This window comes from Ictalurus furcatus, chromosome 14, assembly GCF_023375685.1.
Source record: "Ictalurus furcatus strain D&B chromosome 14, Billie_1.0, whole genome shotgun sequence".
Taxonomy (NCBI): Eukaryota; Metazoa; Chordata; class Actinopteri; order Siluriformes; family Ictaluridae; genus Ictalurus; species Ictalurus furcatus.
Window position 1 is genome coordinate 24,480,255 of NC_071268.1, and position 18,297 is coordinate 24,498,551.

The window sequence follows — 18,297 nt, forward strand, 5'->3', positions numbered from 1 at the left end:
AGAAAACCTGTGGGGTGAACTGAAGAGGAGAGTCCACCAGCGTGGACCTCGAAATCTGAAGTAACTGGAGAGATTCTGTATGGAGGAACGGTCTCAGATCCCTTTCCATGTATTCTCCAACCTCCATTAGGCATTATAGGAGAAGACTCAGAGCTGTTATCTTGGCAAAGGGACGTAGCACAAAGTACTGACTAAAAGGGTGCCAATAATTGTTGCACACCTATATTTAAAAAAGGTTTTTTTTTTTATAAACCTGTGTTTTGTTTACAATTGTTGACATCCATGACATCCATGATGTAAATGTGCTACCTTTTCAGATCGTTGCTCTGTGACTTGGTCATGAACCGGCAGGATTGTTCAGGATGAACTCATGCTGTCCTGAAGTGACTACCCCGGAACGGGTAACACTATCTGTCTCACCTCTTTGTTTCTCTCTTCACAGTATGATAATATTGTTTTCTTCACAGCCACTCTTATCTAACAGAATACCTTACATACATAAGGTATGACACATAAGGTACATACTTTATATCTACCTTCAGAAAGTTACACATATATTCTGTGCTATTCAGTCAGCATTGTAAAAATTAAAAAAAATATGATCCCAGTCATATCTTAATTTTTAAACCTAGTGTATATAATCCAGGGAAAATCTTGTTACAAGGCCAGTACACCTGTTCTGACAGATCCTGCTGAGACCTATCAGTTACAGGCATTAACTGCAGTGAAGTTTCCATGTCAACCTGCCACACAGTGCCTGCTGGATATCGGAAATAAAGTGCCCTTGTGCACAGTACCATCTGTTCAACACAGTCAGCCATCTCCATCTAGCCGACACAGACCAACACAAACACAATATGGCATGTCCACCACATGCTCACCACACCATCCCACATTGGCAGTACTAACAAATACATGTATATATAAACACAAGCAAAATAATGGATGAAATGAAAAAAGGAGAAAGGTGAAGGCTCGTCGAATGCACAAGATGTAAAATGACTGTAGAGGATAATCTCGGTTCCAGAACTTTCGTCGCTCATCTCTGTATTTTTTCCAAATTCCAAATTTCTGATTCTTACTGCTGATGAGTGGTTTGCATCTTGTTGTATGGCCTCTATATTTATATTTATAAATATATATTTACAGTTCGAAGTCTTCTTTGAACGGTGATGTCACTAACTGTTGTTTTTGGGTTTTTCTTCACAGCTCTCACAATGTTTCTGTCATCAACTGCTTTCCTTGTCCGACCCATTCGGTGTCTGTTGCTCAGTACACCAGTGGTTTCTTTCTTTCTCAGGACATTCCAAATGTTTGTACTGGCTATGCCCAACGTTTGTGCAATCCCTCCTTTCTCAGCATTAAAATGGCTTGCTTTTCTCCCATAGACAGCTCTCTGATCTTCATGTTTGCTTATCCTTTTTAACACCAAATGCAATCTTCACGGGTGAAAGTTAAGGCTAAAACCAAGAGCTGAAGTTCAGAGCTATTTACTTGTTAAACATTCGATCTAACAGGACACACCTGGGTAACAAGGAACACCTATCAGTCACATTTTTTGCTCGCCTAGAAATTGGGTATGCTTTGTTCAATGCCATTTAACACATCTACATATAAATACCAGGAAATAAAAGCCCAAATTCTAAATTCTCTACTCATATTCATCGCTAGATCTTAAACCCAAATGTCTTCAGTCTACAGCAAAAAAAAATAAATAAAAATGAATTGGCCTTGTCGTTCCAATAGTTTCTGAGGGGAATGTGCTTCTCATGCTCTGGCTTTCTGAGAGCTCAGATAAGCCTGTGTCTACAGAGCAGGTAAAAAGAAGTCCACGGGTCAATTTGCATTGCCAGTCAGCAGGCATGCAAAGGTTGAGTGAAAGTTCGAAACTTTGCATAGCAGAGCAAATCAGATGTTTGCCAAAAATCATACTGAAACAAAGTACATGAGTCCTACAGATCTATAACAGTCATACAGCCCAGACGTTTAGCAGTCTTTAAAACACATGTTTCTCAATTCATTGACAAACGTTCCTCTGAAGCTACAGAACTTGCAAAGCTGCAGATATAGCTTACTAGCAAGTCCGAATTGTCACCACGATTTGTGTACAGGTCATGCTTGTGGCGTATATACAGTAACACAATCCGTAAATCCGTTTTTGAATATTTTCACTCTGCTAAGTTTCACCAAAACCTTGTGCCCTAACCTAACCCTAGCCCTATGTCATCACAGTGAATCAGACAGAGCATAAGACAGGTTCCAACGTTATTCGGACTTCAAGACGTTAATGTATTGGGGTCTGACAAAGAATAGGAAGCCTCATAGTTGTAACTTTGCTAATGTAGAATTTCTTTAACGTACACTGGTTAATGCAGGGAAGTACATACTGTACATCACTGTGGTCATAACAGCCACAAGCACTGTGGTCATAACAGCCACAAGCACTGTGGTCATAACAGCCACAAGCACTGTGGTCATAACAGCCACAAGCATTCATCATCCATCCATCCATCTTCTATAGCGCTTATCCTTTTCAGGGTCATGGGGAACCTGGAGCCTATCCCAGGAAGCATCGGGCACAAGGCGGGGCACAATCCATCGCAGGGCACAATCACATACACATTCACACACCCATTCATACACTACGGACACTTTAGACATGCCAATCAGCCTACCATGCATGTCTCTGGACTGTGGGAGGAAACCGGAGTACCCGGAGGAAACCCCCGCAGCACGGGGAGAACATGCAAACTCCGCACACACAGGGCCATGGTGGGAATTGAACCCCCGACACTGGAGGTGTGAGGCGAACGTGCTAACCAATAAGCCACCATGCGCCCCATTCATCATACATATCAATTGTAATTCTACAAACAATCACACACAGGTATGTACAGTGAGGGAAAAAAGTATTTGATCCCCTGCTGATTTTGTATGTTTACCCACTGACAAAGAAATGATCAGTCTATAACTTTAATGGTAGATTTATTTGAACAGTGAGAGACAGAATAACAAGAAAAAAATCCAGAAAAACGCACATCAAAAATGTTATAAATTGATTTGCATTTTAATGAGGGAAATAAGTATTTGACCCCTCTGCAAAACATGACTTAGTACTTGGTTTAAAAACCCTTGTTGGCAATCACAGAGGTCAGACGTTTCTTGTAGTTGGCCACCAGGTTTGCACACATCTCAGGAGGGATTTTGTCCCACTCCTCTTTGCAGATCTTCTCCAAATCATTAAGGTTTCGAGGCTGACGTTTGGCAACTCGAACCTTCAGCTCTCTCCACAGATTTTCTATGGGATTAAGGTCTGGAGACTGCCTAGGTCACTCCAGGACCTTAATGTGCTTCTTCTTGAGCCACTCCTTTGTTGCCTTGGCCATGTGTTTTGGGTCATTGTCATGCTGGAATATCCATCCACGACCCATTTTCAATGCCCTGTCTGAGGGAAGGAGGTTTTCACCCAAGATTTGACGGTACATGGCCCCGTCCATCGTCCCTTTGATGCGGTGAAGTTGTCCTGTCCCCTTAGCAGAAAAAAAACCCCAAAGCATAATGTTTCCACCTCCATGTTTGACGGTGGGGATGGTGTTCCAGGGGTCATAGGCAGCATTCCTCCTCCTCCAAACACGGCGAGTTGAGTTGATGCCAAAGAGCTCCATTTTGGTCTCATCTGACCTCAACGCTTTCACCCAGTTGTCCTCAGAATCATTCAGATGTTCATTGGCAAACTTCAGACGGGCATGTATATGTGTTTTCTTGAGCAGCGGACCTTGCGCGCGCTGCAGGATTTCAGTCCTTCACGGCGTAGTGTGTTACCAATTGTTTTCTTGGTGACTATGGTCCCAGCTGCCTTGAGATCATTGACAAGATCCTCCCGTGTAGTTCTGGGCTGATTCCTCACTGTTCTCATGATCAATGCAACTCCACGAGGTGAGATCTTGCATGGAACCCCAGGCCGAGGGAGATTGACAGTTCTTTTGTGCTTCTTCCATTTGCGAATAATCGCACCAACTGTTGTCCCCTTCTCACCAAGCTGCTTGGCAATGGTCTTGTAGCCCATTCCAGACTTGTGTAGGTCTACAGTCTTGTCCCTGACATCCTTGGAGAGCTCTTTGGTCTTGGCCATGGTGGAGAGTTTGGAATATGACTGATTGATTGCTTCTGTGGACAGGTGTCTTTTATACAGGTAACAAACTGATATTAGGAGCACTCCCTTTAAGAGTGTGCTCCTAATCTCAGCTCGTTACCTGTATAAAAGACACCTGGGAGCCAGAAATCTTTCTGATTGAGAGGGGGTCAAATACTTTTTTCCCTCATTAAAATGCAAATTAATTTATAACATTTTTGACATGCGTTTTTCTGGATTTTTTTGTTGTTATTCTGTCTCTCACTGTTCAAATACAACTACCATTAAAATTATAGACTGATCATTTCTTTGTCAGTGGGCAAACGTACAAAATCAGCAGGGGATCAAATACTTTTTTCCCTCACTGTACATACAATTATAGGCCACCTACTGGCATGATGTATGGTGTGCAATGTATAAGAGACCATCAGTCACACAGAAACAAATACTGTTCATTGTTCTTCTCGTTCTCTCTCTCTCTCTCTCTCCACGTACAATTATCATTCACAGACCTATATTTGTATATGATGTATTGCGGATGTTGACTACCAAAATAAAGAAAGAAAGAAAGAAAGAAAGAAGGAAAGAATGTTGCTTTTTTCTTAGTCGCCCAGAATGGCCACCTCCTTCTGTACGCACTCTCTCTCAAAGCCTCTTTTATACACCTTACATGACCGTGCACACACGCATGCATTTTTCCAGCCACACACTAATTCCGGACACACCCAGGTTCGGACAGAGCAAGACTGTGCACCTTTAGACAGGAAAACACACACACACACATACACACACACACACACTCAAACAGATAAAGTAAATGATTGACATGGCAAATTAACTATAGGAGCGCAGGAATGCACTGTACAAGGAAGATTTTCTAGAGAATGAGATTGCCTGTGAAATCCATTAAAAAAAAATTAAAAAAAAAACACTAGAATTTCATTAGAGTCAAGAATCAATTAAGTAAAAAAAAACAACAACAACAACAAAAAAAACAAATCTGGCATTGTTCATAGTATCAGTTCTGCACTTCTCACTTTACTGGCACATTCATTTGAATAGCAAATGTCAATTGTTATTTGTCATGGCTTGGTGCAATCTCAGTCTCGGTGAAGATAGGCTTGTATCAGATGAAATTTCTCAGTGGGTTAAAGTTCACACACTAATAAACAGCCTTTTTAATGCTGGGCACGAAGATATTTTAGGTGTATTTAATAAGAGTCAAGACAAGCTAGATCAAAAACTAAGCAAGTATACAGAAGTGTTAATTAAGAAATAAAATCACAGTAAGGTAGAACTGGTTTCAGTGTGTAAATTTGGGTCAACATTGGACCGCGTTGAATACAATGAATCCAGTGTTATAGAGGACAATTCAGTTGCCAATTTGAGTTTGTGGACTTGCCCAATGAACAATTAAGACAATTAAAGCTGCATTATGTGATTTCTTTTTGTTGTTGTTGCAAGTGTAAAAAAGTAGACAGCAAAATAAATAAATAAATAATAATAATAATAAAAAACGTACACTGTAAAGTATTAATACAAGTATACGTCATTATAATCCTGCTTTGTAGAATACTACCAAAAAACTAAACAAACGAAAACAGAAGACCAGGATTTACATCGTGTACTTACCGAACAGGGCTTTGGCGCTGATCTTGCTGTCAGATCTGGCCACCCCACTGCAGAAAGAAGCAGAAGATGATGGAGGACGATTTCTGCTCTTCATCATTCGAGTTGGTTTTATTAAACAATACTTCCACTTCCTAAACAATACACTTTCACAGCACTAGACTGTCTGTTAACACACTGCAGTGTTTTGCGTTTGAGATCTCAGTCCTGTGGCTTTACTGGGCATGACTGGCTAAGATTATCTACAGGTTCTCAGGGCATATGGAAGCAAGAGGAGGTGTGAGAGAGAGAGAGGGAGAGAGAGAGAGAGAGAGAGAATCCAGTTTGAATGGCAAAGCAAACATTCCCTAACAGTGCCTCTCTGTCCGCTGGCCACTGACCCTGTCACATGCACTAACACAAGATGACATGCACACGCATACGCACGTCTGTTCAAACATCTCTTAGTTAGTCATTTCTGTCAATGGAAATCATTTGCATGTATATTTAAGTATGCCATACTCACTTTGTTTGTCTCACTGGATGTTCCAAGAGGTTCATGTTCTATGACCTCCACCTGAGAAAGACAGAGCCAGAAGGGGTGCATGACAGAGAAGAGAAGAGCTAATATGTTATTTACATAACAGTAAAGTTTGGAAAGTTTAGTTGCTTACGTCAGTGCTTACATGCGCAAACATGACTCATAAAAAGGCACAAAATCCTTATTCTTTATTGTATGATAGACGGTACACCGGTGATGTAATGATAGCGATGCGGCATGATTCCAGATGTGTCGTGTCTTATAAGACCCTTAAAACAATTTTAACGTCATCGCAATAATACTGTAACCAACAAAAAGTAGGGCCCGGACTTCCACAAGCGTCAGTGGAACTTGAACTGAATGATAATCATGTGTTGTCAGCAGAAGAGAACAAAATCGAAAGTTTTGGCAATAAACATAATCAGCGTGTTTGGCAAATAAAGTGAACAGCATACAAGCAAGGGAAATCTGCCAACCCAGCTGTAAACTATGGTCGTGGATCACTGATGCAGTGGGGCGTATTTGCAGCTGGTGGGCCAGGGGTCTTGTGAAGATCTATCATATCATATCATATTTATCATGAATCTGTTAAATACCAGGATGTCTTTGCACAAAACCCGGTTGATGAATATACATCCAAATTGGAACCGAAATAAATGCAAGTACACAAACACAAATAGTTATGTAACTGCCATCTCATTCTCCACTTTTCAACCCTATCTTTTAAAAACTGTGGTCTGACTATGCAACTATGGTTCAAGATCTTTTACATGTGTTTCCAATCTTGTAAGAAGTGTCTCAGTGTTGTTTGGGGTTGTCTCAGTGCAACTTGGGGTTCAGTGTCTTGCCCAAGGACACTTCGGCATGTGGAGTCATGGGAATCGAACCACCAACAATATGATTAGTGGACAACCAGCTCTACCACCTGATCCACAGCCACTCCATTAGATTAGATTAGGCACAGCCACATTAGATATACCATGGAGGACTGTGAAGGCCATTTTCAACAAGTGGAGAAAACGAGGCACCACAGTGACAAAGTCCCTCCCAAACAGACAAAAGGATGAGAATAAAACTATTCAGGGAGACTGCCAAGAGACCTATAGTAGCATAAAAGGAGCTGCAGGAATATCTGGCAAGAACTGGTCACTCCCTGCATGTGACAGCACTTTCTCACAAGAAAATAATAAATAAATAAATCCAAGCCCACCTAAATAACCTTATACCATGTGGCAAAATGTGTTATGGTCTGATAAGACTAAGGTAAAAGTTTTTTGGGCATAATTCTAAAAGATATGCTTGGTGCAAAGAGAGAGCTTATCAGTGAAAGAACACCAATCCCATAGTAAAGCATGGTGGTGGAAGCATAATGCTATGAGGCTGCTTCTTTTTAGCTGGGACAGGGGCTCTAGTCAAGATAGGGGGACTCATGGAAGGCACCAAATACCAATCTATTTTGGCACAAAAACTGTAGGCCTCTGTTAGACAGCTGAAAATGAAGAACAATTTCACCTTCTAGCACGATAACAACCCAAAGCACAAATCCAAGTCAACAAAGGAGTGGCTTCAGAAGTCAGACCAATTAGACCCCAGATCTAAATCCTATCAAAAACCTGTGCAATTAAAGAGGGCTGTACACAGGAGATTGGAAGAGTGGGATAAATTTGCCAAATCAAGATGATCAAGAAATGTAATTTGGAGTGAAGTCAATTGGCTATCAGTCAGGTTATTATAGTATTATTAGGCTGCATATAAATGTCACTATTGTCAGCAGAGCGGACCTAATACTTACTTCTGAACCAAAGCTCAACACAAACATGTTTCTATTGTACCAAACCTGAAGGTTATATGAAGCATCCATTAAGTAAGTTTGAATCCATCCGTCCATTTTCTGTACCGCTTACACAGGGTTGCGAGGGAGCCTGGAGCCTATCCCAGGGAACTTGGGGCACGAACCCCCAACCGCAGAGGTATGAGGCAAACACTAACCACTAAGCCACCATACCCAGCTAAATCTGGATGAAAGCCAAAATAAATCTGAAATGTAACAAAAACACTCACTGCTTATCAGCTGAACCCAAGGATCAGAGCTGAGAACTGTCCATGCATGGTCTCATAATATTCTACTGAGGACACACTGAGGATATCCCTTTTTCTGAGACTCTCAGACTTCTGATACACCACTTAAGCAGAACTTAAACACAATACTGCAAGCGGATCAAAATTGTTCAATCAAGCATATAGACTATGCTCGATAGGTTAGGCTAGGTTAGCTCTCACTGTCTTGCTAACTTTTCAGTGTCTACATAGAGATGGGAGGAGCAAGTTCGGCATTTCCACTGAAGGGGGATTGATTTCTGCTGAAATGCGTGGCTCAAGTTCCCGTTCCAGAACCTTCACACAAACTGTCCCTCAGTGGTGGAATGAACTTCCAACCTCAATCCGGACCGCAGAATCTGTCACTATGTTCAAAAAACAGCTAAAGACCCACCTCTTCCGTGAACACCTAACTAATCCCTTAAAAAAACCCCCAAAAAACCCACCTTACTCTGACGCTTACATCTCTACTCTGCACACTTTGCTTTTCCAGAACTCAATTAAAGATCTTGTATAGTAGCACTACTTGTATTGTTCTCCGCTTGATATATATCTCTTTGCTTGTATTTCCACATTTCGAAGTCACTTTAGATAAAAACGTCTGCTAAATGAATAAATGGAAATGAAATAGATTCATAGGTTGGAAAGTTAAACCGTTATTAATGGACATTTTGTTTGCCAACAAGACTAACTTTAAGCATGTTTGGAAACAATCTGATATTTACTTTCCCTGGGGTTTTAAAAGCTCAAGCTCAAACTCTATTCCACTCCAGACATAATGGGGATCTAAGCAGCCTGGGCTACTGGGCTACAAAAGCAAGAGAAATTCCTTATAATACAAAGCTGCTTTTCACAATGCAATTGAAGCAGAGGCATTATGACCTTCTTCAGTGAAAACAAAACACACACGTATACACACAGTAGTCAATGATTGACTAAGACTTCGCCTGGGGGCTGACAGAAAGAATAAAAGAATACCAGGAAATGTAACCCACACTACAATGGGTGCAGATACAACACAACAGGTGAGGATCATTTCTAAGCGTCTCAAAACGTAAAGCAGGTAGAGCATGACCAGCAGAAGGATGAAAATCACTGCAGAGTTATCACTTAGGATTATGCTCTAATATATGATCTGTTATCATACATTATCATCAAAGCCCCATATTAGAAATGCAGGTGCATTTCTCATGCCACTTTTACATATACAGGTGCATTTTTTAAAAAAAGGAATATCGTTGAAAAGTTAATTTTTTCCCCGTAATTTAATTCAAAAAGTTGAACTTTCATATATTGTAGATTCTTACACATAAAGTGAAATATTTCAAGCCTTTTTTTGTTTTAATCTTGATGATTACGGCTTACAGCTCACGGACATCAAAAATCCAGCATCTCAAAATATTAGAATAAAGATTTTATAATACAGAAATGTCGACCTTCCGGAAAGTATGTTAATTTATGCACTTAATACTTGGTCTGGGCTTTAATTCTTTTGCATGAATTACTGCATCGCTGCGGCATGGCATGGAGGCAATCTGAGGTGTTCTGGAAGCCCAGGTTGCTTTGATAGCGGCCTTCAGCTCGTCTGTATTGTTGGGTCTGGTGTCTCTCATAGATTCTCGATGGGGTTCAGGTCAGGCGAGTCGGCTGGCCAATCAAGCACAGTAATACCATGGTCAGCAAACCAGTTACTAGAAGTTTTGGCACTCTGGGCAGGTGCCAAGTCCTGCTGGAAAAGGAAATCAGCATCTCCATAAAGCTCGTCAGCAGATGGAAGCATGAAGTTCTCTAAAATCTCCTGGTAGATGCTGCATCGACTCTCGGCTTGAGAAAACACAGTGGACCAACACCAGCAGATGACATGGCACCTCAAATCATCACTGACTGTGGAAACTTCACACTGGACTTCAAGCAACTCGGATTCTGTTCCTCTCCACTCTTCCTCCAGACTCTGGGACCTTGATTTCCAAATGAAATGCAACATTTACTTTCATCTTCCCCGTGATTGTGGTTGTGTGTACTGAACCAGACTGAGAGATTAAAGACTCAGGAAACCTTTGCAGGTGTTTTGAGTTAATTCGCTGATTAGAGCTCTTCTCAGCTCGACATTTCTGTATTATAAATTCTTTATCTGAATATTTTGAGATACTGGATTTTTGATTTTCATGAGCTGTAAGCCATAATTATGAATTGTAAATAGCTGATTCCCACTTTCACATACACAAATTGTTCCCCGAACACAGCTAGTCTGTGTTCAGCCTGTTCATACAAGCTTTAAAGTCTCAGAAATACACGTTGGGATGTGTAACAATTCGAGCGTTTCGATGCTTTGTTCTGAACAATGGCACTTTGAGATATGTCGCCATGACAATAATGTTACCAAATTACACAGATGTATGGGAAATACTAAGCTCCACAGCAGTAACACAATAATCCTGTAGTTGTTGTGTTATTTCTGAAGCTGTAGTTATGATAATAGATTGTATAATCTTTTAGATTGTGTTCCCATTTAAATTTTAATCAGGTAATCTGTTACCTGTAACACAATACATTCTGCAAGTAACATTCTCGTCATTTAGTTACTGTCGTCTAGGTAAGGCATACGTACAAAAGTCAGCTTAACACAACCTAAAATAAGCCTTTGCTAGCTTTTTAAACATCCTTTTCTCTTATCTTGAGTGTGGAAGTGAAATGTTAGAGATATCATATGCAAACTCAGCAGAAGTTAGAATGCAAATGAAATCATGATAACCTAGTCAGACAGGCACGCTACTGTTAAAGCTACACTCTGACTGTTCTGTTACCACAAAGTGCGCTTATTGAGGAAAGAAATAAGCAGTAGCCCAAATAATTATATTTAAAGACAGAACGGCTCAACAAAAGAAAGCTGTGTTAAACTCAACCCTGAGGCATAAGACTGTTGAGAGCCTGGTGCAGGTATACCAGTCTGCATGAGTGCTCTGGTATTTTTGGCTTAGTTCTGGGGAACATTTAAAGCTGCCATGTTAAGGTTCCTCCCTTCCCAAGTTGTTGTTTTTTTCCCCCAAGTGTTATTCCACCCTTTCTGTTTTTCATTCCTGATTTACAGTTGACTCTCTGTGGTAACATGGAACACTGTGTGGGGAGGGATATTCTGTGCGTGCATGCGTGCGTGCGTGTGTGTGTGTGTGTGTGTGCATGCTTGGGTGAGCGAAGTGACAAAATCTAGAATAAGTGCCTATCCTTCTCATTTAACTAAGGGACTTGTATAGGTTAATAATTTATAAGTAATAGCACTATAACAGCAATGCTATACGACTCTATAACTGTAAAACATTTGACTTTGTAACAGCCCGGGGTCAGAAATGTTTATACAGACAAACCTGTGCTAGATTTATAGGATCACATTATAGCTTTGCGGTTTCATGCAACTACATTGCAACAAGCCCTAAAGTTAGGTCGTGTAATAATTTAAGCAGAGCTAATTTCTCTGATTTCTCTGAATGTGTAATTGCATAATGCTTGTGGTAACTAGGTGGTGAGAGTAAAAACAAAAAAAGTTTTGTCTTCTGCTAGTATAAAAACAACCAAAAACCGATTAGCCCGAACACAAAATTTACTTGTCCGAGCTACTGATTTGTCCACCCCTTATATACTTTTTTTTTTTTTTTTTTTAACCAAAATTTTTTATTTAAATTTAGTTTCTCATACCAGGAACAAATATCAAGGCTCCCATGAACTATATACAAACAGATGCCATGAAACCTGTCTACATATATGAAAAAAAAGTAGGATGTCAACAACATCTCTGTGATTTTTGTCCAGCTCTGAATAGTTTTGTCCTTTGCACCGCTGAGCTTGGCAGTGGTACCTTCCAGCAAGACAGTGTCTCTAAATAAACTCGCAGGGGTGGATGGTTCCATCCATAGCTTTAAAAATAGTCTTTTTGGCTGCAGTGCTGGCTGCCAATAAGGTTCTTTTTTGATGAGCTGGAGAGCGGAGTCATCCAAAAGCAGAAAAAACAAAGTGTCTTGAGGTATATCCAAATGTAGAATATCTGAAAGAACAGTACTTACAAAAGTCCAACAAGGAACCACCACTGGGCATTCTCAAAACATGTGCAAATAAGAACCTACTGTAGATTTATTACATAGATTACAGTACGGATCAGCTCTAACCTTCATCTTATACAACACACTAGGAGTGATATAAGCCCTGTTAATTCATTTATAATGGATCATCTGGTGCACTAGGTTCTTAGATGCAGTGGAACACCCGGCCCATACCACGTTCCCAGTCTGGTTTAGCTAAACCTTCCCTTTCCTAAGAGTAGATACCTGGGATATAAGAGTACTGCAATGAAAGAATTGAAGTATAGACTTTAGAAACTAAGCCCACCCTTTATATACTGTAAGACTGCACCTGTTGTTATATGACAAACAACAGGATTTGTTCTTTGGAACATGATTATCTTTTTGTCCTCTGATGACTAAAATAAGAGGGCTGCTCCCATTGTCCTGGGATGACCTGTAAAGCTCAGCAGATGAAGGCAATGAGATAAGACTGTGTGCCAACTGGTGGACCGGTGAATAGACATGCAATTTGATAACCTGTCACCAGTAAGAGTGATTAACTCCGTATCTGAAATGCACTCACGCATGTGTACTTATGGGGCAAAGTCTACAATTAGCAATGATACTTTAAGAAGAAAACGAAAATGTTCTAACATTAGGCTAATTCTTGGATAATAATTGGAACATGTGTTAGACATTAACCGTGCATGCAAATCAAAGTTTTCCTGCTGGTTCAAAGATACTTTAACAGGGCAAATCCTGTTTAAACCAAATGACAGGGTTTTCCCCATTGCCTCTAAGGATGTTATTCTGGTGTAATGGCTGCTCTACAGCTCTATAGAGAGGTCTACAGAAGTAACAACACCAGCTCAGTCATCAGAGCCAACAAGATAATCATGGTCCAAAGAACAGCGTTCTAGTTTGTCATATGACAACAGGTACAATCTTATATCAGGCATGGATAAAATATGGATAAGTAGCCTAGGTTACACAACCAGAGAAAAAAAAAAACAGACCCTACTTCCTGTTGACCTTTTCAAAACAACACAACACTGTGATGGATCCTCCCATCCCTCCCTTCTCCACGAGTTTTCATTTGGTATGTACGGTCAGGTCCATAAGTATTTGGACAGTGACACAATGTCCGCAATTTTGCCTCTGTACACCACCACAATGGATTTGAAATAAGGCATTCATGACGTGATTGAAGTGTAGACTTTCAGCTTTAATTCAAGGAGTTTAAGAAACACATTGCATTAACCGTTTAGAAATTACAGCCATTTATTACAGACTCCCTCCATTTTCACAGGCTAAAAAGTAATTGGACACTCGACTGATAAGCAGTTTAATGGCCAGGTGTGGCCTGTTTCCTCGTTATTTCATGACAAATTAAGGAGGTAAAAGGTATGGAATTGATTTCAAGTGTTGAATTTGCATTTGGTAGCTGTTCATGGGAACTCTCAATATGCAGTCCAAAGAAGAGTCGATGCAAGTGAAGGAGGCCGTCACTAGGCTGAAAAAAACAAAACAGACCAATGAGAGAGATAGCAGAAACTTTAGGAGTGGCCAAATCACCAGTTTGGTACATTCTTAATGAGAAGGAGTGCACTGGCGAGCTCAGCAACACTGAAAGTCCTGGAAGGACAAGGAAGACAATTAAAGTGGATGATTGCAGAATTCTTTCCTTGTTGAAGAAAAACACCTTCACAACATCTAGCCAAGTCGAGAACACTCTGGAGGAGGTAGGGGTATCGTTGTCAAAGTCTACAATCAAGAGACACCTTCATGAATGTAAATGCAGAGGGTTTACATCAAGATGCAAACTACTGGTAACACTGAAGATCAGAAAGGCCAGATTAGACTTTGCTAGAAAACATCTTTAAAAAAAAAAAAAAAAGCCTGAGCAGTTCTGGAACAAGATTCTTTGGACAGATGAAACAAAGAAGAACTTGTACCAGAATGATGGGAAGAGAAGAGTATAGAGAAGGAAAGGAAGGTCTTGGGGTCTAATTATCCAAAGCATACCACATCATCTGTCAAACATGGTGGAGGCAGTGTTATAGCATGGGCATGAACAGGAAACTGAGCAGAACAAAGTGAAGTGCAAAGCTTTCATATAATTCTCCTGCTAGCACAACGTGCAGTCGCCTCATAGTTAAACATATCAAGACAAAATTATGTCGCTATCCAGACTCAAATAATATATTTACATGCGATGACCGGAGAGAACGCCCCAGCTTATAAACAAAACTTTCGTAAAACCAAAACTAAGGGACTGGAAAGCATATTAGAGATGTTACTTGCACGGTATATGGCTACCCCTTTATATAATATCACTATCACTAACACACGTTTTTAATTACATGACATGATCAAGATTAAGAAACTAATACCCCACTGAAAAAAACACGGAGTACCATTTTATTCTTACATTAATTTGTCAATCATTAGCCGCACTAGCATTGATAAATACATGGTCATATCTGTCAGCTTAAAAAGCCACAAACAAATGTGACTCCACACCACTAAACTCCATTTTGTGCACTTATGTTCAATTTGTAAGCCTCTGAGAACAAAGGAGCGGCTTTTACTTCATGTGCAATGCAAATAACGAAGCCATTCATGAGCGAATAACACAGACCAGTTAGAATCCACAATGAGCCAACTAAAGAGCTTTATGTTGTCCTATCAGTAACGCTGATGGCTCTGGATCGAAAGCTGGTTTGTCTGTTCTGATGAAACCAGCCGGGAGGACATACAGTATGACGGCAGACCAAGAGGAAGTGCAGGTCATATATTTTATCTGTTTATCCCTCAGTCCAGACCAGGAAGTCCAGATAAAAACCAAATGCGTGCAACACAATAAAAAATCAAACAACACAACATGTGGGATTTTATCCGTTGTAGGTGACTTGATCAGCTTCAAAACCAATAAGACTGTTAATCCATAAAACTGAAAGTGCCAAGATGTGAACATTATTAGAATTAGATAAACTACTGTGTGAGATTTGTAATGGCTACAAGAAACAGAATCCACTCAAATCAGGTCACAAATCCCTGCTGTGGAAATTTATTGATGAAATAATCCAAGAGGAACACCTGAGATAAGATAAGAAGAAATTGAGCAATTTTTTTTTTTTAGATAGCACAATATATTGTAGACAAATCAGTCATTTCAGGCCTAACCATCAGGAGTTACAATCGCTGTGTTCGGGAAAGTGTGTCCTGTTTAAATAGTGTTCATTAATTATGTGCTGAGCGTGGTGTTGAATTTTACACTGACTCTGTTTCGAATAGTACCATCTCATGTGTCACGCTCCTCGGTTTATCCGGTTTAGGCCAAGTCTCAAATCACGCACTATATACATTACATAATTTATCGTGTAGGTGTAGTAACAAATGTTCACTTTTGCACTAAACAACTAGAAAAAAGTGCGATTTTTTTAAATTCAAAAACGTTTCAAACTTTCGCTCAAAATCATGTGTTCTCATTTTGAACTGCAGCGCTCTTTAATGGCTCCTCGCCATCTACTATCTAGAGCTATTTCTCAAATAACTTACTGCGTGTATTTTGAGCGCGAATGCTGCATTCACACTGGAAAATCAGACAAGGCGTAGTAAATGATTAAACACCAGAATGATTTACTGGAACTGCTGAAAAACGAAGAGTGGGACACTGGGCACGCTTTTGCACTCAGTGGTCTCAGCTTCTCTATATAGTTAAATGGGGGGGGGGCCATCATAGTGCTCAATGGTTTTAGATCTTCTAAATAGCTAATTCACTTGAAATATTCTACAGCACAAAGGTTAGCTAGCAGCAAAAAGTTTAGAGTTAACATTTTTACATTTAAATTGAAGCTGCTCTGAAATATTTTAATCATGTGAGGTATACACAGCCATTTTTCATATAGTGCAAATATCCACTACTATTGGAGAAAATTCAAGTACTGAATAGTAAGATACATATTGTACAATAGTGCGTAGAGTGCAATTTGAAACATAGCCAAAGCCCAGTATTCCATGCTTAGCGGTTGAGGCTCTGTCTGGGTCACTGATCGGAAGGTCGGGGGTTCAAGCCCCGGCGCTGCCACTGTTGGGCCCTTGAGCAAGACCCTTAACCCTCTCTGCTTCAGGGGCGCTGTATCATGGCTGACCCCAACTTCCTGGCATGTTGGGGTATGCGTAGAAAAGAATTTCACTATGCTGTAATGTATACGTGCCAAATAGACTCATTATCCTTATCATTGTCATCTAGTTATTCATTGTGGGGCGGCTGTGGTAGAGTGGGGTGTCCACTAATCGTAGGGTTGGTGGTTCAATTCCCGGCCCACATGACTCCACATGCTGAAGTGTCCTTGGGCAAGACACTGAACCAAAAAGGTGCTCCCGATGCCAAGTTAGCGCCTTGCATGGCAGCTCTGCTACCATTGGTGTGTGAGTGTCAATGTCCAAATTTTTACATTAAAATCTCAGTGTGTTATTGCTGCTAAACCACTCATCTAAACGCCACAAGTAGAAGCACGGCATGGGATTATGTACAAATCTAAACAGCTACAAATAACGTAGTGTGAATTGCGAAACATAAAGGAAACCTGTTCATAGACTGTATGAAGATTCCTTATTAGCTCAAGCTGACTTTGCAGAATATTTCTCTATATGCGACCCCATTTTCCGGATGAGCCCAGATCACACTGACTGATGACATAAGCAGAACATAGTCATTTTCTTTAATCGCAGGTCTATCAAAAGAGGATCTTCATTGCATAATCTGATATGGAGAACACATTATCGCACTGTCTGTTATAGAATTCGGCCAGTAGGCTGTTTTATTAGGATGGTCTCATATAGTGCGAAAAGTGATCATCTTAAAAGATCGCTGTAATTGCCCAGTTTTAAAGTAGCTCCGTACACATACATTTGAGACACAGCTTCACTCCTCTATTGATAACGGACGATGTAAACACATTTCTTTAGATGAACACACTTGCAAATCGTGTCCTGGTAAAGGTTTTATAGTATATAAGAATGAGTCAGGTCATTTTGCTCATCTCACCCCCCCCCCCCCCCATGGCTCAAAAAAACCTTACTCTACCATTTAATTAGTGAAAAATCTGGAATTATAAAAAACATATTTAAACAGTTGTTAGATCAGTATGGCACTGCAGATATGCAGTGAGTACAAGCATCCCTGCATGTACAGTCTTCTCCGAAACTATTGGAACAAGGCCAATTCATTTGTTTGTGCAATACATCAAAGACATTTGGGTTTGAGATCAAAAGATGGACATGAGATGAGTTTAGGATTTCAGCTTTCAGTTCCTAGTATTTAAATCTAGACGTGTTAAACAACATAAAACACAGAACCTTTTGTATCAGACTGCCCCATTTTTAGGTGAGCAAAAGTATAGGAACAGATAAGGCTTCAAGTAAATTCAAGTAAATAACACTTAATATTTGGTTGCATATCCCTTGCTTGTAATAGCTGCATCAAGCCTGCGACTCACTGACATCACCAAACTGTTTGTTTATTCTTTCGTGATGCTTTTCCAGGTTTTAACTGCAGATTCTTTCAGTTGTTGTTTGTTTCAGGGTTTCTCCCTTCAGTCGCCTCTTCAGGAGGTGAAATGTGGGTGATTGACTTGGCCGGTCTAAACCCGTCCACTTTTCCCCCTGATGAAGTTCTTTGTTGAGTTGGCAGTGTGTTATGGATCATTGTCTTGCTACATAATGAAGTTCCTCCCAATTAATTTGGATGCATTACCCTGTAAAAGACAAAATGTTCCTGTAAACTTCTGAATTCATTCTGCTGCTACCATCATGAGTTACATTATCAATAAAGATTAGTGAGTCTGTTCCAGAAGCAGCCG

At 40.3% G+C, this 18,297-nt stretch overlaps 1 protein-coding gene across 2 annotated transcripts in view; it reads right to left on the reverse strand.

Moving 5' to 3' along the window:
- The window catches only part of eps8l2 (EPS8 like 2), a 39,455-nt gene that overhangs the window by 19,083 nt on the left and 2,075 nt on the right, over positions 1-18,297 (reverse strand). Inside the window, exons 2-3 of one of the 2 annotated variants that reach the window (XM_053641198.1) lie at positions 6,267-6,317; positions 5,765-5,811 (exon numbers count right to left, since the gene is read on the reverse strand). In XM_053641198.1, coding sequence (XP_053497173.1) covers positions 5,765-5,811; positions 6,267-6,301 — 82 coding nt within the window. In that variant the 5' untranslated portion in view covers positions 6,302-6,317. Of the gene's footprint in view, positions 1-5,764; positions 6,163-6,266; positions 6,318-18,297 lie in introns of those variants that run through there. The other variant, XM_053641197.1, reaches the window with a different exon arrangement.